This window comes from Gopherus flavomarginatus, chromosome 2 (genome assembly GCF_025201925.1).
Source record: "Gopherus flavomarginatus isolate rGopFla2 chromosome 2, rGopFla2.mat.asm, whole genome shotgun sequence".
In the NCBI taxonomy this organism is placed as follows: Eukaryota; Metazoa; Chordata; order Testudines; family Testudinidae; genus Gopherus; species Gopherus flavomarginatus.
This window is the reverse complement of record NC_066618.1, coordinates 68,215,462-68,232,504: the sequence shown is the minus strand read 5'-3', so window position 1 is coordinate 68,232,504 and position 17,043 is coordinate 68,215,462. Positions and strand designations below refer to the sequence as shown.

The window sequence follows — 17,043 nt, the reverse complement described above, 5'->3', positions numbered from 1 at the left end:
CCCTGTTTATCCATCCCAGAATTGCATTAGCTCTTTTGGCCACAGCATCACACTGAGAGCTCACATTCAGCTGATTATCCAGTGGTCTTGGGGGGTTTTCATCTTCCTTTGGAGCATGTGGTCCAAATTGCCTGCCAGGTTCATCTGGGTACCTCTCAATCAATTTCCTGCCCTTGCAGGGCCCTCGGTCTCTCCTATTCTTTGCCTGTGGCACACAGTACTCTCCTGAGGGCTATACCTTGAGCTAATTTCAGTTGTTGGGTTCAGTGTGCGAGTGATAGGTGGTTTTGGTGGCCTGTGATATATTGGAGGACAGACTAGACGATCTGGTGGTCCCTTCTGATTTTAATTCCATGACTATTGCATCAACGTTTCAAGAAACCATAGTTACTTTTATTGTTAGTCAAAATGTAGCCTTGAGCAGTAGTCAACATAGATCATCCAAAATGGTGGTCATGATGAGTCTTGTGATGTGCGTTGTAGGAGGTGGCCTTGTGCATTCTGCCCCAGAAACTTCTGTACAAACGGCTCAGGATGTTTTGCTACTTACTTGCACTGTTTATCACTTGGTCTTTTAAATGCTCAATGTTTAAAGCATTGTACTGTAAAATCACTTCTGGATTCTGCACTGTATGTATGGCTTAGCACAGGCAGATCAGATTATACATTTGGAACTTTTTAGTCCACAGACTGACTTGGAAAACTTCCTGAAAGTTTCAAAATGCTGGTTTAGTCTTGCAAATGCTGGTCCTGTGGGAACTGTGGGCTTCTGAAAAAGAAAACACTTTAGAGTTATTTTGTGGCACATTCCAAACAGTACATAGGATAGGAGTACAGAACTTTTCTGTATGATACACGATACTTGAATGATTTTCTTATAAAACTGTTCTTGCACAGCTCGTTCACATTTTGGTTTTATATCAATGTCTACATAGTGCACTTCTACATGCTTACACATATCTGAGAGAGAGGATAAATAGTCATAAAACAAGCAGTGGAATTGCACCTTAAAAGCTGAATTTATAAATTTTCTGAGTTGCTGTCTTCACACACTTGGTGAATGTGTGCGCTTGTGTTCTCAGTCAGGCTTTGTTACTTCTGCTACTAACTTGTTGAAAAACTGGACTAATACTCCAGGATCTCTTCCTCTGTTCGTCTACATTAGCACAGCTTTCCATTTTCTTGCTTTCAGAACAGTTTGGAATGTCTGCCAGGATGTTGTGGGTTATTACCTCAGCACTGAAATATCCTTCATCAAGAAACCGATTAGGCATACAAAGCAGTAGAGACAGAGAAAGGAACAGAAGCGTATCTACGTGTGTGTAATAGCTACAAACATAATTTTAAATAGTCTGGGTACTCATATACAATATACATTTTGAGGTTGGATCCTTTGACTAGATCAACCATTGAACTGAAGTTAAACCATTATTATTTCAGAAAGCAAATTTTTACTTGAGTTTTTATTTATGTTTAAAGTGACCTTTAACTTACAAATATTTTATTTATAGTTTCACTGGAGGTTCTCCAAAGAAGAGATGCACAACAAACAGACAAAGAAATCTAACAAGGCTAAACTAAGTTCGAGGGAGAAACAAACAGCAGAAGAAAAAAAGGAGTGTGAAGTTATAGAGAATAAAAGAAACTTAGGAGCACAATTGTCAACAATTGAAAATGTTGGGAACTGCAAACCAGTCTTGAATGAACAACTGGATAGTATCATAGACAAGACATCTGAGATGCATGAGGATAAAGCCATATCTATCCATGGCCATGAGGAATCAGAAGAAAAATGGCATCCAAGTCATGATACTGATAAAAAAGAAGTGGAAGTGTGCTTGAGTCACAATGATGCATCTGACAACTGTGAGAACCAGATAACGCATGAAGGAAGCTGTGTTCTAATAACTGACAGTGGGGATGGGGATAGTGGGGCTGGAGCCATAGATGCTTCCTGCAATTAATCACTTGCATCTCAAGATTACTGAAAGATTTGCAGATCTTTTGCCAAAGTAAAGGACAAGTTTTGCTAATCATCCTCACTAATTTAATCGCTTAATACAACTTTTAATTTGGCTTTGTAAATGCCCTATACAATTTTATTCTCTCCAATTAACATACACAGGCATCTTAAAGTTTCAACTAACTGTAAGGCCCACTTTTGCTCCGACATAAGTTAATGGCAAAATTTCCACTGACTTTACTGAGATTAGGACTGGCTTTACTGTCCTTAGTTTTAAAGGTAGAGATGAAATGTATTGTGATTACCAAGTTGGGAGTGAAAACGTAGTCAGGCTTGTTCTGTGACTCAAGAAAAACCGCTGATATTTAAACTGCTCTGTGCTCTCTTAACAAAAACAGGTTTGTATTCAGTATTTCATATTAGTTTAGGAGAAGCATTGGTGGTCAGTTTCCTTACGTAATAATTTTATCAAAGTATCATTGCTGAAACAATTATTGCACCATGTCGTTTTGTCATTGTTTTGTGTTGTCAAGAAAATGGTATTTAGGCTTACAGAGGCTGGGATTGGGAAGTTTGATAAAGTGGCTGTAGCTGTATTTATCTCCATAACATATCTATTCATTGATATTCTCTTGAATTTAGTTTTCTCTTGCAGATATATAAAGCAATAAACAGCCCACGAATATTGTAGGTACATAAGGGGAACCTGATGAGGAAACAAACCTCTTGATGAATGTGTGTTGTGTGTTAAGCAGGTGGCTCTAACATTATGCCTCCTATTCCCTATTCTCGTATTTTGATGTTCTGGATTTTTAGGTTGCTAATCAGCCCTTCGGCAGTGCTTGCTTGGGCTTCAAGAAATAGAAAAGAAAATGAAAACTGCATGTAAAATGTAACTCATTAATTGTACATATTCACTAATAGTGGATACACTCACCATCTGCTAGAACTGCTATTATGTGACTTTTCATCATTTATCAACTGGAGTAGTGTGTGTCACAAGAAAGATGTTTTTTTTTTTAATCAAATAGCTACCAGGCAAATGTCAGTGAAAGCTACTGAATGACCCTGAAGAATACAACCTGATGACTAAACCTTTCTTTTACAACAGATAACTATGTTTTTCAGCTGACATACAAACTTTATGATGTAAAATGGTCAACATTTTCATGTTTGGAGGTATATTAAAATTTTTACAGTAAAATGTACGTGTAACAATTTTTTTAGATATTTGAATATACTCAAACAGTTTTAGTCTGCTTAAAAATGTAACATGTAGTAGCTTTTATTTTCTTAATAAGCAATCCCTTAGAGTCCTGGTTTACAATTAGTTAAGCAGTCCTGTATGGTGTTTTTAAAAAATACCTTCTATTTTTCATTTTCTGTAAACAAAGTAACTCCATAAACAATAAAGTTTCTTGACACCTTAAATGACTGCTTCTTTGAGCAGCTAGTCCTGGAACCAACAAGAAGAGAGGCAATTCTTGATTTAGTCCTAAGTGGAGCACAGGATCTGGTCCAACAGGATATAGCTGAATATAGGTGAACTGCTTGGTAATAGTGGCCAAAACATAATAAAATTTAGCGCAAAGTGTTCTGTGGCACCTTATAGACTAACAGAAGTATTGGAGCATGAGCTTTCGTAGATGAATACCCACTTCGTCAGATGCATGTCGAAGTGAGTATTCACCCACGAAAGCTCACGCTCCAATATGTCTGTTAGTCTATAAGGTGTCACAGGACTCTTTGCTGCTTTTACAGATCCAGACTAACACGGCTACCCCTCTGATAATAAAATTTAATATCCCTTTGGGGCTGCAAGCCACCAAAGCAGCCCACCACAATAGCATTTAGTTTCAGAAAAGGAAACTACACAGAAATGAGGAAGTTCGTTAAATAGAAATTAAAAGGTACAGTGCCAAAAGTGAAATCCCTACAAGCTGCATGGAAACTTTTTAAAGACACCATAATAGAAGCTTGATTTAAATGTATACCCCAAATTAAAAAACATAGTAAGAGGACCAAAAAAGTGCCACCATGGCTAAACATCAAAGTAAAAGAAGCAGTTAGAGGCAAAAAGGCATCCTTTAAAAAGTAGAAATTAAATCCTACTGAGGAAAATAGAAAAAAGCATAAACTCTGGCAAGTTAAGTATAAAAATATAATTAGGAAGGCCAAAAAAGAATCTGAAGAACAGCTAGTCAAAGACTCAAAAAGAATAGCAAAACATTTTTTAAATACGTCAGAAGCAGGAAGCCTGCTAAACAACCAGTGGGCCACTGGACGATTGAGATGCTAAAGTAGCACTCAAGGAAAATAAAGCCATTACAGAGTAACTAAATGAATTATTTGCATCGATCTTCACAGCTGAGGATGTGAGGGAGATTCCTAAACCTGAACCATTCTTTTTAGATTGCAAATCTGAGGAACTGTCTCAGATTGAGATGTCATTAGAGGTGGTTTTGGAACAAATTGATAAACTAAACAGTAATAAGTCACCAAGAGCAGATGATACTCACCCAAGAGTTTGGAAGATTCTCAAATATGAAATTGGAGAACTAACAGCTGTGCTATGTAATTTAAAATTTAAATCAGCTTCTGTACCAGATGACTAGAAGTTAGTTAATGTGATGCCAATTTTTAAAAGCTCCAGAGGTGATCCCGGCAATTACAGGTCAGTAAGCCTAACTTCAGTACCAGGCAAATTGGTTGAAACTATAGTGAAGAACAGAATTATCAGATGCATAGATGAACACAATTTGTTGGGGAAGAGTCAACATGGTTTTAGTAAAGGAAAATCATGCTTCACCGATCTACTAGAATTCTTTGAGGGGATCAACAATCATGTGGATAAGGATGATTCAGTGGATATAGTGTACTTAGATTTTCAAAAAGACTTTGACAAGGTCCCTCACCAAATGCTCTTAAGTAAAAGTAAGATGGGAAGGTCCTCTTAACTAACTGGTTAAAAAATAGGAAACAAAAGGTAGGAATAAATGGTCAGTTTTCAGAATGGAGAGAGGTAAATAATGGTGTCCCCCAGCGGTCTGTACCGCGATCAATAATGTTCAACATATTCATAAATAAGATGGAAAAAGTTAAACAGTGAGGTTGCAAAGTTTGCAGATGATACAAAACTACTCAAAAGCGACAAAGTGTCCTGTGGCACCTTATAGACTTAACAGACGTATTGGAGCGAATACCCACTTCATCAGATGCATGTAGTGGACATTTCTAGAGGCAGATATAAATATGCAGGCAAGAATCAGTCTAGAGATAACAAGGTTAGTTCAATCAGGGAGGATGAGGCCCTCTTCCAGAGCAGACTGTGAAGAATTACAAAGGGATCTCATAAAACCGGGTGACTGGGCAACAAAATGGCAGATGAAATTCAGTGTTGATAATGCAAAGTAATGCACATTGGAAAACATAATCCCAACTATAGATATGAAATGATGAGGGCTAAATTAGTTGTTACCACTCAAGAAAGATGTTGGAGTCATTGTGGATAGTTCTCTACAAACATCCACTCAATGTGCAGTAGCAGTCAAAAATGCTAAAAGAATGTTGAGCATCATTAGGAAAAGGGATGGATAGTAAGCCAGAAAATATATTACCTCTACATAAATCTATGGTATGCCCACATCTTGAATACTGTGTGCAGATCTGGTTGCCCCATATCTCAAAAGAAGATATATTTGAATTGGAAAAGGTACAGAAAAGGCAACAAATTAATTAGGGATATGGAACAGCTTCCATATGGGGAGAGATTAATAAGACTGGGACTTTTCATCTTGGAAAAGAGACGACTAACGGGCGGATATGATAGAGGTCTATAAAATCATGACTGGTATGGAGAAAGTAAATACGGAAGTGTTATTTACTCCTTCTCATAACACAAGAACTAGGGGTCATCAAATGAAATTAATAGGCAGTAAGTTTAAAACAAACAAAAGGAAGTATTTCTTCGTGCAATGCACAGTTAACCTGTGGAACTCTTTGCCAGAGGATGTTGTGAAGGCCAACACTATAACAGGGTTCAAAAAAGAACAATGTAAGTCCATGGAGGATAGGTCCATCAATGGCTATTAGCCAGGATGGGCAGGGTTGCAAAACCATGCGCTGAAGTGTCGTTAGCCTGTGTTTGCCAGATGCTGAGAAGGGATGAATGGCAATGGATCATTTGATGATTACCTGTTCTGTTCATTCCCTCCGAGTACCTGGCATTGGCCACTGTTGGAGGACAGGATACTGAGCTAGATAGACCATTGGTCTGACACGGTATGGCTGTTCTTATGTTCAATATAGTTTTTTCCATAGTTTGTGCCTGGTAATTCTCAGTCTTTGTACAGTATTTTAACTCAATAAAATTTGTTTTCTAAGTGCACATCATGCATGTTCAAGCTATTTTTTAAAACTACAGTCAACATCTAAAAGCAATAATGCAATTTGCTGAACAGGGAGAAATAATCATACAACAACATCAAATGTCCATGTAATTTGGATAATCGCCGCTAAATTTAAATCACTCCATTTCATGCACAGAAAACGTTAGGTTTCAGAGTAGCAGCCGTGTTAGTCTGTATCCGCAAAAAAGAACAGGAGTACTTGTGGCACCTTAGAGACTAACAAATTTATTTGAGCATAAGCTTTTGTGGGCTACAGCCCATTTCAGCAGATGCATGGAATGGAACATATAGTAAAGAGATACATATATACACATATACACATACAGAGAACATGAAAAGGTGGGCGTTGCCCAAGCAACTCTAAAAGGCTAATTAATTAAGATGAGCAATTATCAGTAGGAGAAAAAAAACTTTTGTAGTGATAAGATGGTCTATTTCAGACAGTTTGACAAGAAGGTGTGAGGATACTTAACATGGGGAAATAGATTCAATGTGTGTAATGGCTCAGCCATTCCCAGTCTCTATTCAAGCCTAAATTGATGGTATCTAGTTTGCATATTAATTCAAGTTCAGCTGATTCTCGTTGGAGTCTGTTTTTGAAGCTTTTCTGTTGCAAGATTAGTCACTCAGTAACAGACTTAAAGGTGGCAGAGAGGTTGAAGTGTCCTACTACTGGTTTTTGAATGTTATGATTCCTGATGTCAGATTTGTGTCCATTTATTCTTTTGCATAGAGACTGTCCGGTTTGGCCAATGTACGTGGCAGAGGGGCATTGCTGGCACATGATGGCATATATCACATTGGTAGATGTGCAGGCGAACGAGCCCCTGATGGCGTGGCTGATGTGATTAGGTCCAGTGATGGTGTCACTTGAATAGATATGTGGACAGAGTTGGCATTGGGGTTTGTTGCAAGGATAGGTTCCTGGGTTAGCGTTTTTGTTCTGTGGTGTGTGGTTGCTGATGAGTATTTGCTTTAGGTTGTGGGGCTGTCTCCCAAGATCTGTGAGAATGAGGGTTCATCTTTCAGGAAAGGTTGTAGATCTTTGATGATGCGCTGGAGAGGTTTTAGTTGGGGGCTGAAAGTAATGGCTAGTGGCATTCCGTTATTTTCTTTGTTGGGACTGTCCTGTAGTAGGTGACTTCTGGGTACTCTTCTGGCTCTGTCAGTCTGTTTTTTTTCACTTCAGCAGGTGTGTATTGTAGTTTTAAGAATGCTTGATAGAGATCTTATAGGTGCTTGGCTCCAATCCCTCAGACAGAGACATCTTGATTATCACTACAAAAGTTTTTTTTCTCCTGCTGATCTTAATTAATTAGCCTCTTAGAGTTGGTAGGGCAACTCCCATCTTTTCATGTTCTCTGTAAGTGTGTGTATATATATCCTTACTATATGGTCCATTCTATGCATCCGACGAAGTGGGCTGTAGCCCACAAAAGCTTATGCTCAAATAAATTTGTTAGTCTCTAAGGTGCCACAAGTACTCCTGTTCTTTTTGAGAAAACTTGTTGTATTTTTTTCCCACAATAACTGAAGAGTATTTATTTTAACAGAATATTTTAAAAAAGGTCTATAAATAATGTTAATAACTTATGGTACTTTACCGTGAGTTCATTCTGTACCCTGAGGCAAAGGTATGTTCCCAGACCGTAAATATTCCTTCATTTATTTGCTATTTTAATACAAACACTCTATTCTGGATAGTTAGCAACATTTGTTTGCAGATTTTATTGGCACAGTATCTTTTCAGTAACTGAGTATAAAGCTGGTCCTTAAAGCCTGTGTCTTACTAAGTTTCTCTGAATTAAAAAATAAGTCAACCAGCGTTCTAGGAAAATAGTTGATATAGAGACTATATATGTTAAATAGTGAATTTCCACTGGAAAATGTGTTTGGTTGCACATGATGACCTACTTTGCTCTAATTGGATGCCAAACATTTACAAAGCTAAAAGAAGAAACAAATGTGAGTGAGAGGCATCTTATTTCACACTCTTGCTATTAGCTTGGCCTAGAAACAAGCGTGATCAGTCACGCTGGTGGGTGGTTAAAGCAATATTCTATTAGCATTAGTTGCTGATGTTACAAATCTAGTTAACTAGTTCACTGGCCCCTATTTGAAAGAACTAAGGAGAGACTAATAAGATTTAGATCCTGAGTGATATTGAGGCTCCTAACTTTCACTGGTTTTAATGGAAGTTAGGACCCTTGTCATAAACATACAGCTAAGGGTAGCATAAAATCCCTCCTTTACCTGTAAAGGGTTAAAAAGCTCAGATAACCTGGTTGGTACCTGACCAAAGGACCAATAAGGGGAGAAAATATTTTCAAATCTGTGGGGGAAGGTTTTTGTTTTGTGTTCCTTTGTTCTCTCCAGGTCAGCGATGAACCATGGCCGGGAAAATGCGTCTCCCTAAGCCATACCTGAACTAAGCATCTAATATTACAGAAATAGTAAGCTCAAGGAAATGCTGATTTTAAACTTATTTTAAGAACTTGATTGTTTTCAGTGTCCTAAAGACCCAGAGGGGTTGATCTGTGCTCACTTTGTAACAAATTGGTTAGGATATATTTCCAAGCCTCCCCAGGAAAGGGGGTGTAGGGGCTTAGGGGGATATTTTGGGGGAGATAGGGCTCCAACTGGCCCTTCCTGAATGTTTGTTTAAATCACTTGGTGGTGGCAGCAATACCAAGGGCAAGGAAGGAATTTGTGCTTTGGGGAAGTTTTAAACCTAAGCTGGTAGAAATAAGCTTGGGGGGGGTTCGTGTAGGTCCCCACATCTGTACCCCAGAGTTCAGAGTGAGGAAGGAACCCTGACAAGCCTAAATATCCATAAGGATCTGAGTTAAACCCTTGTACCAGGGTAACTAAGGAAAATTGAACCAGATTAATGAAAGGGGTGATTTAAAACTGATTTAATTAAATTGAAATTAATCAGGATCTTAAACTAGGCTAATGTGGTGTATATTAAATCAATTAGGAAATTGTTTAATCTAAACTGCAATAAACCACTTTGAAACCACAAAGAGTTTGCACCAGTTTAACTATATTGGTTTAAAACAATACCTTCAGTTAAACTGATGTCACTTCCTCCATGTAGACAAGGCTGAGGAAATATCATGCCAATAGGTACAATACATTTTTTTTTCCAATGGATGCATTTTTCAGTCTCTTGCAGGTTCACAGTGATTATTAGAAAAATCTTGAAAAAACAGTTCTCTATTCTCTTATTGGGTTATAAGTACTATACTGAACATTTAAAAACCCTTTCTCTGGGAGCATTTGACCTCTTTACACTCTAGTGGTTTGCGTACACTATTTCCAAATCCTGAAATATTCAGAGGGCCAATTTTGGCAATGATTGCCACTCCAAGACACCTCATAGTCAGAGATTTTTATTACTTACCAGTACCCAAGTGCAATGGTTGAAATTTTCAAAGGAAAGTAGAGCTTTCGTCACACAAGTTCCACTCAAATGAACAGGACTTGTTTGGGTAAATCCCCTAGTTGACTTTGAAAACTCTCACTCATTATCCCAAGGTAGCTGTGATGGGAGTGGAGAAGGGGAGAGAGGGCAAGGTTCCAATGATAAGATCGTATAATTGTTTAATTTAGTCGGTGTTAGCCCTCCTTGCCATTTAGAGGCTTGAAAGAGAGTGGACAGAGGCCAAGAAAGTGAAAGTGACTGCCCAGGTGCTGTGCTTGAAACCGGGACTATGGGGGCTGCCCGGGCACAGACAAGAAAAGGAATTGCTAGGTGAGGAGCCTGACTAACATTCCTGAAAAACCAATCATACTCAGTCTAGCCTGCAAATGGCTGGGACTGCCCAGACATGGGTATCCACTCCAAACAAGCATGGTATTTGGGGCAAGATAAGGGAATTGGCTTCCAGCTGCAGGAGATAAGGCCTCTCTGTTGCTTTGTGCAGTGTAGGCGAGAGAGCTCCAGTTTGCTTCTTAGCCAGAAGAGCATAATCAGCTACAAGCACCCAGCTTCACAGTAGTGTCCTCCCCCTTCAGATAGTTCTCCCCAAACCAATTTGGTTCTCAAAGAGAAGAGGCAGGGAGAGTAGCTAGTCTCCTTTCCTTTCCCTAACCCCACACCATCCTCAAGCCAGATCTAGCAGGCACAGAGGCAAATTACCTTTCTGTGGTCAACAGATTCTAGTATGCAGTGGGACAGGCCTGTCTGCCACCTGTTATGCCTATGTCTTGAACAAGAAGCCCAGGGAAGACCAAATTTGAGCAACCCAGGAACTTGCTCCATGCCAGAGGGTGAGTTGTGTGCCTTGTAGCGAGCTGACATCACAACAGAGAAAACTGATTGCAGTTAGGAAAGGACTTCCAGGTGAGTTAAATCCTGGTCTGTGTGTGCTTGGAGCAGTGAAAGCTCAGCCAAAGGATGTGCTAATACCTCACCAGGCCAGTGACGCACCAGTCTGATGTGACTATTTTCACATTACATTTACCTTTCTTAGACCAGCAAACTTTTCACAGATTTTACTCACAGTTTAAGTCATGTCCAGCGCTGCTAATGTTGACGTGAGTGTCATTTAAGTGGGGCTGACTGCCAGTGCAAAAATTTTCATTAGCAACAGTCTACCTATACTGTTGACGGGAGTCAATTACCATGTTCTGCACCTCATCCATATGAGGAAAAAGTCTTCACAATTTAACAGCTTTCTTTTGTTTGTTCTAAAAACCCCTGTCAGAGAAGGCAGTGGATATCTGTGTTGTGCTAATGGTAACTAGCCAGAAACCATTTGCTAGTTAATTAATGGAAGGCCTATAAGAGTATTGCATCATACCCACAATACTAAATGAGCTCATGGTGAGTGATACAAAAGAAATTAGGAATATGTTTAGTTTAATATAGTACCAACACAAGGGTACCTTGAAAGCCATTTTTTTAAAAAGACATAAGGATTCATCAAAATTGTCTTTTCAAGTGTCTCACTTTTTCTAGTAACAGCCCATCCATTTATCACACAAAGCTTGAAGAACACTTTTCCAAAGTGAAACTGCTTCTTCAACACAATCAACAGGATGATTGGTGTTTCTCTTTAAATTCGTGCCCTTTAACTAGCAGAGGCTTCTTCCTGTTTCCTATCACTATAGGCTAAATAAACACTCCTGTTACTGGCCTGCATGTCTCTATGCTGCATGAATAAAGGTTTCAGAGCAAATGAATTATAAATTACTATGTGGTATGAAAATGCTGGTGTTTCATTATTAGACCACTAACCTGCAGAAGAAAGATGCCCAACTATTCATAAGTAAAGAATCACCACAAACAACTAGTTAGTGATGAAGCCAATGAACATAATTTAGTGTAGCAATTCCATGGGGATTTTCGGACCATAAGAAAATTTTCCAGGTAGGTCAGACTTTTTACAACCATGTTGTATATGAATTTAAGATGTTCTGTGCTCGGTGTAATTAAAGGAAACCTGCAAGCTCACCAACAGGCTAAAAGGTCACAAGGTAAGAAAACGTATTATTAATCTGATTAATTTTTTTTAATTACATCTTAGTTCTAAGGCTATTAGTGCAGATGGTCTCATATTGCTGAAATTATTTTTGTAATACTTTAGATGTAAATAACCACGTACACTAAACAAGACATGGCCTTGTCCCTGTCTCAATCTGCATATACTATGGGATGCCAGAGGTGTGTGGGGAGGTGATAATTACAAAAGCAAAATGATATGAAATGTCATCTGTTAAGTGGCCAGCTTGGTTTAACTTTCTGTTAATATTTAAGTTTGAGGGAGCAGGGTGTGAAAGGGATGGTATTTGTGATACAGGGAGAATATGCCCTATCGGTATAGTGTAAACCAGTTTAATGGCTTAAAAGCCATATAGGGAATCTATGTTTAAAGATTGACTTTTAATTGGGAAATGGAAAGCATGTTGGAAACTGGTTTCTGGCCTCTTCTTTATGGCTTTAGCACTGCCAAAGGCACAGAATCTCACTTTTCAGGAAGATGATGGCTTCTCTCCAAACTAAGCTTTGAAATGCCAGTTCTGATCTCTTTAACACACCACATCCTGACATTTATTTATGTGGACAACTGCTTTGTTCCCTCTGCACCTCTGGTGTGAGCAAACCAGCAACTATTTTTCTTTAAAACAGCAACATCAGGCTGCCATACTGACCCATTTAAACTTACATTTGCTGTCTGTGGGAATTCTGGCTGTCAAATGCAAAGCCCACACCTGATGCCTTCCCACAGCCAGCAAATATTTCTAATCAGTTCTCCCAGAGTGCTGGGAGGTGGTGCAGTTAATTTTTCCAGGGGCTCCAACATTGTCAGGGGTAGCAGGAGACCCCCATTTGTGGATGCTGTTAGATAGAGATGGTGCTGCCAGAAGAAAATGGTGCATCAGAGAACCGTATCTGGCCCTGGAAAAGCAGTAGGAGCTACAGGAATCAGTTATTACTGTGACAGGTGATAATAACTAGCTCAGTGCTCTATGGCAGCAACCTGAACCCAAAGAGCAACTACCGCACAGGAAATTGCCAAGGTTGCTAGATGGTCCCATACCAATACACTACTAGCTAGCTCTTTATTACTGTGACACATCCTTTGGAAACAAGATGATTCATGTGTAAGCAGTGGTATCCTACTATTTCTCCTTACTGTTCCCTACAGCGTATTAGTAATTGACTGCGGGAGAAGTCAGTCCCAGAAAGGAAATTAGTAATGAATTTTCCATCCTCCATTCATTTGGAATGTTGAAACCACTTTGGCCAAGAACTTGGGCAGAGGCCTGAAAGTAACCTCATCTTTATAAGACACTGTATAAGGGGAACCTGCCATGAAGGTCTGAATTTCCTCTACCTCTAAAACTGATATAATGGCTACTAAAAAGGCAATTTTCATCAATAGGAGGTTAAGGGAATAGGCTGCTGATGGCTGAAATTGGGGACTCATCAATACTGTTACTATGATATTGAGGTTCAGGGGAGAGGGGTTCTGCCTGGAGGAAAAACATGAATAGAGCCCTTAAAGAATCTAGACCTTGTAGGGTGAGAAAATACATGGCACTGGCTAGGCGGGTGATGCACAGCTATTAGTACTGAATGAACACTTCTGTCGCTTACTGAAAGTCCAGACTGCTTCAGGGATAACAAATAGGTCAATAGTGCTGATATGGGTGTTAAAGGAACTGGTGCTGATATGCTCACATATAAAGCTAAGTGAAAGAGAGTTTTCTAAGTCATTCCAGCTAAGGGTTTCTTGCTTTGCAGCACAATGTTCTGAACTTTAGGTGAACAGACTCTTTTGGGTGATATCATCCAGCCAAGCATCTAGACAGTCAAGTGTAACAAAGCTGGATCTGGGTGTAGGATCTGTCAGCTAGATCACGTAAAACAGTGTTTCTCAACCAGAGGTACATATTCCTCTGGGAGTATGCAGAGGTCTTCCGGGGGTACATCAACTCTTGCTCAATGTTTCTCAACATGTGGGCTGCGACCCCCCCCCAGGAGGTAGTGGGATGAGTTAGGGGCCGGTGTTAGGGGGTAGCAACTGCCCAGGACCCACGAAGCTAAGTTACATGTTTCAGCCTCAGGTAGCGGAGCTTGGGCTTGAGCCCCAGGTGGCAGAGCTTTGGCCTCAGACTCCTGAAAGAGGTACAATAGTCCAGAAAGGTTGAGAACCACGGAGGCAAGGTACTGAGAGGTTCATCAGATCCAAATATGGGAACTGCTTGGCCACTGGCCAGAGGTCTCATGATCATCAACCCTGCCTCTTGCGTCAGTTTCCTCAAGTCCTTGAGTATCATGGAGATCAGGGGGCAGGAATACCTCAATCCCAGTATCCAGATGACGACAAAAGTGTCTGAGTGGAGCCCCTCACTCAAGCAGAACACTTGGCATTGCTTGTTCTGGTCTGTGGCAAATAAATAGGCCTAGAGCTCTGTTTATGAAAGACTCTCTGTAGCACTGGGTTCTTGATCAACCACTCGGTGTTCTGTCTGCGGACGTGATCTCCTAGTGAGCTCTGAATCTCTGGCAGATGCAGAAACAGTGGTGTGATCTGGTGGTAAATAGACGAGCTCCTCCCTGTCTCCTAACATAATGTGCTGTCTGTTAGCAGCTGGCTTGTGGCTATCTGGGATGGAAGTAGGAAGGCTTTGAATGCCAAGTGGATGGCACTAAGCTCTAAGTGGTTTATGTGTAGTTGTGTGTCCTGCGGGGACCACAGAATCTGGAAGAAGGAAATTTCCTAAATTTGAAGGTGAGCCATCAGCTGCCAGGCTTCATAGGTGGAGGTGCAGACGCTACTCCATTGTACACCTGAAGATGGTCTTTCCACCAGTTTAACAAGGAGAAGACTTCTGGAGGGACTGTGCCCAATACATCAATGTGGTGCCTGCTAATCTGCTGATTTCAACCGCCCATCTGTGGAGCGTAGGCTAAGTGTGACAAACTGTCTCACATAAGTGCTTGAGACCACTCTTCTCAACGTCTGAGGCATGCCCTCCTGGTGTCTAAGCGAGCTTTAAGTCAGTTGATGAGAGTCACTATAACTTGGAATTGCTCCTGGTAGAAGGTAAGCTTTTACTGATCTAGAATCAAACACTGTTCCTATGAACTCTGTGCTTTAAGTTGCAGTAAGTGAGACTTCTTTTCAGTCTTTGAGGCCCAGAGTGGAAAAGATTTAAGATTATTTGAATCCTTTTGGGGTGATCTTCCTTGGATCAGGTAGTAATGAATGTATGGGCCATGGTAAACCCTCATCTTGTCTTCTTAGAAGAGCTGCTACAACTATCAAGCAGTCGGTGCATATCCTCAGTACTGTGGAAAGACCAAAGGACAGGACTAGTAAGAGATCCATACTAGGAAACTGATGCATTTCCTGTGGGCAGGATGAACATATGTGAAAGCAGGCTATTCTTTGCTTTCCTCCTCCTGTCTTTCCAGAACCTGAGGCTGCACTAGTTGACCTGGCTGGGATGGTCTGTACTGCACTGCCTCTTTGGGGAGGGAGAATCTAATCATAGACTATTAGGGTTGGAAGGGGCCTCAGGAGGTCATCTAGGCCAACCCCCTGCTCACAGGACCAATCCCCAGATTTTCACTCCAGTTCCCCAAATGGCCCCCTCAAGGATTGAACTCACAACCCTGGGTTTAGCAGGCCAATACTCAAACCACTGTGCTATCCCTCCCCCTAAGTATGGAAGGTGCCGAATATGCAGGCTGGTCAGTAGATTTAGTAGGGACCACTGACACTCTTGGTACCAAGATTCCAGAGGAGCCCTTTTGCTGATTTTTATCCTTAAGAGTGTTGAGACTAAGATAAGTAAGAAGTTTTGTGACTCTTGTTTCTCCACGTGGTAGGCACTGGAAGTTACTGGGCCTTGGCTCATCTCTGTAGTAGTGCTCCTTTATGCCTCTTGTTGTTGATGCTAGAATGGACATTGGTTGTTGGTGCTGGACCCACCTGAACTGATGTGTTGCTGATACTGGAATGACTGGGGCTAACTCATCCATCGCTCATGGAGAGGGACTAACTGGAGGATTGTGGTCAAGTTGCATCTTTCCTTTCAAGACCTTGCATTGAAAGTTTGAGGAGGAACAACACTGGGCAGGCACCTCCACCTTTGAGTTTGCCAAGAGGAGCAACATATATAATATTACTCAGGAATATGCTCCTCCACCAGGCAAGAGGCATCGGAAGTGCTGGTCATTAAATGGCACTGAAGTTTTGAATGAGGGGACACATTTTCAACCCCAGGGATTTTACTTCTCCCATACTGCTGTACTGGGACGACTCTAGCCTAAAGAGAGCTTATGAGCAGAGAACTATCTATATAAACTAACCCTTGGAACAATTTACCAAGGTCACGGTGGATTCTCCATCACCAGTCATTTTTAAATCAAGATCAGCTGTTTTTCTAAGACATGTTCTAGGAGTTATTTTTGGGGAATTTCTATGACCTGTGTATACAAGTGGTCAGACGAGATGATCACAGTGGTCATTTCTGGCTTTAGAATCTAACAACTAAAGTCTACTAACTAATAGTAGCACATGGTGCTGAGAAGCAGATGGACATGGCAAGGATTCTTTTTCACTGCTACAGGCAGCAAGAAGGAACTGAAGAATGGTTGGGCCTGCTCCACCCTTTATGCCCTTTGACTTGGAGGTGCAAGGACATTTAGGGCACAGGTATGGCCACCACGTGAAACTGATGGCCAAAAGCATCTGATCTCAAAAGCATGGAGTGTACAAACAGCATGAGCAGAATCCATATGAACAACTGCAAAAGAATTGATACATACCTCTCCTACATGAATGTGGGGAAGCAAATGCAAGATGGATCTTGGTGACCTCTGTTTCCATTTATCTTTAAGAAGGGATGTGAGTGTACTGCAGGAAAAGTAAGTGAGAGTGTGTCTTTTCTGTAATAATTGAGTCCTGTATGATTCCTTTTCAAGGAGTCCTCTCTTTTGCATGGATGCTGAGAAAATCAGTAAGCTCATTATCAAGCTTAAGATAAAAGTCTTCAACAAACAAATCACATGCTTATTTAAATATCTTAAATCATACTACAGTAGATTTATGAACACCTCGGGCCTCAATGCAGGTTGTTCATAACTCTGAACAAAACATTATGGTTGTTCTTTCAAAAGTTTACAACTGAACATTGACTTGATACAAC

General features: G+C 40.4%; 1 protein-coding gene across 4 annotated transcripts in view; it reads left to right on the top strand.

Moving 5' to 3' along the window:
- The window catches only part of RFTN1 (raftlin, lipid raft linker 1), a 118,372-nt gene extending 115,205 nt beyond the window's left edge, over window positions 1-3,167 (top strand). For all 4 annotated transcript variants that reach the window (XM_050938411.1, XM_050938412.1, XM_050938410.1 and 1 more), the window contains exon 10: window positions 1,512-3,167. In XM_050938411.1, coding sequence (XP_050794368.1) covers window positions 1,512-1,964 — 453 coding nt within the window. In that variant the 3' untranslated portion in view covers window positions 1,965-3,167. The remainder of the gene's footprint in view (window positions 1-1,511) is intronic.
- Window positions 3,168-17,043: the final 13,876 nt, after the last annotated feature.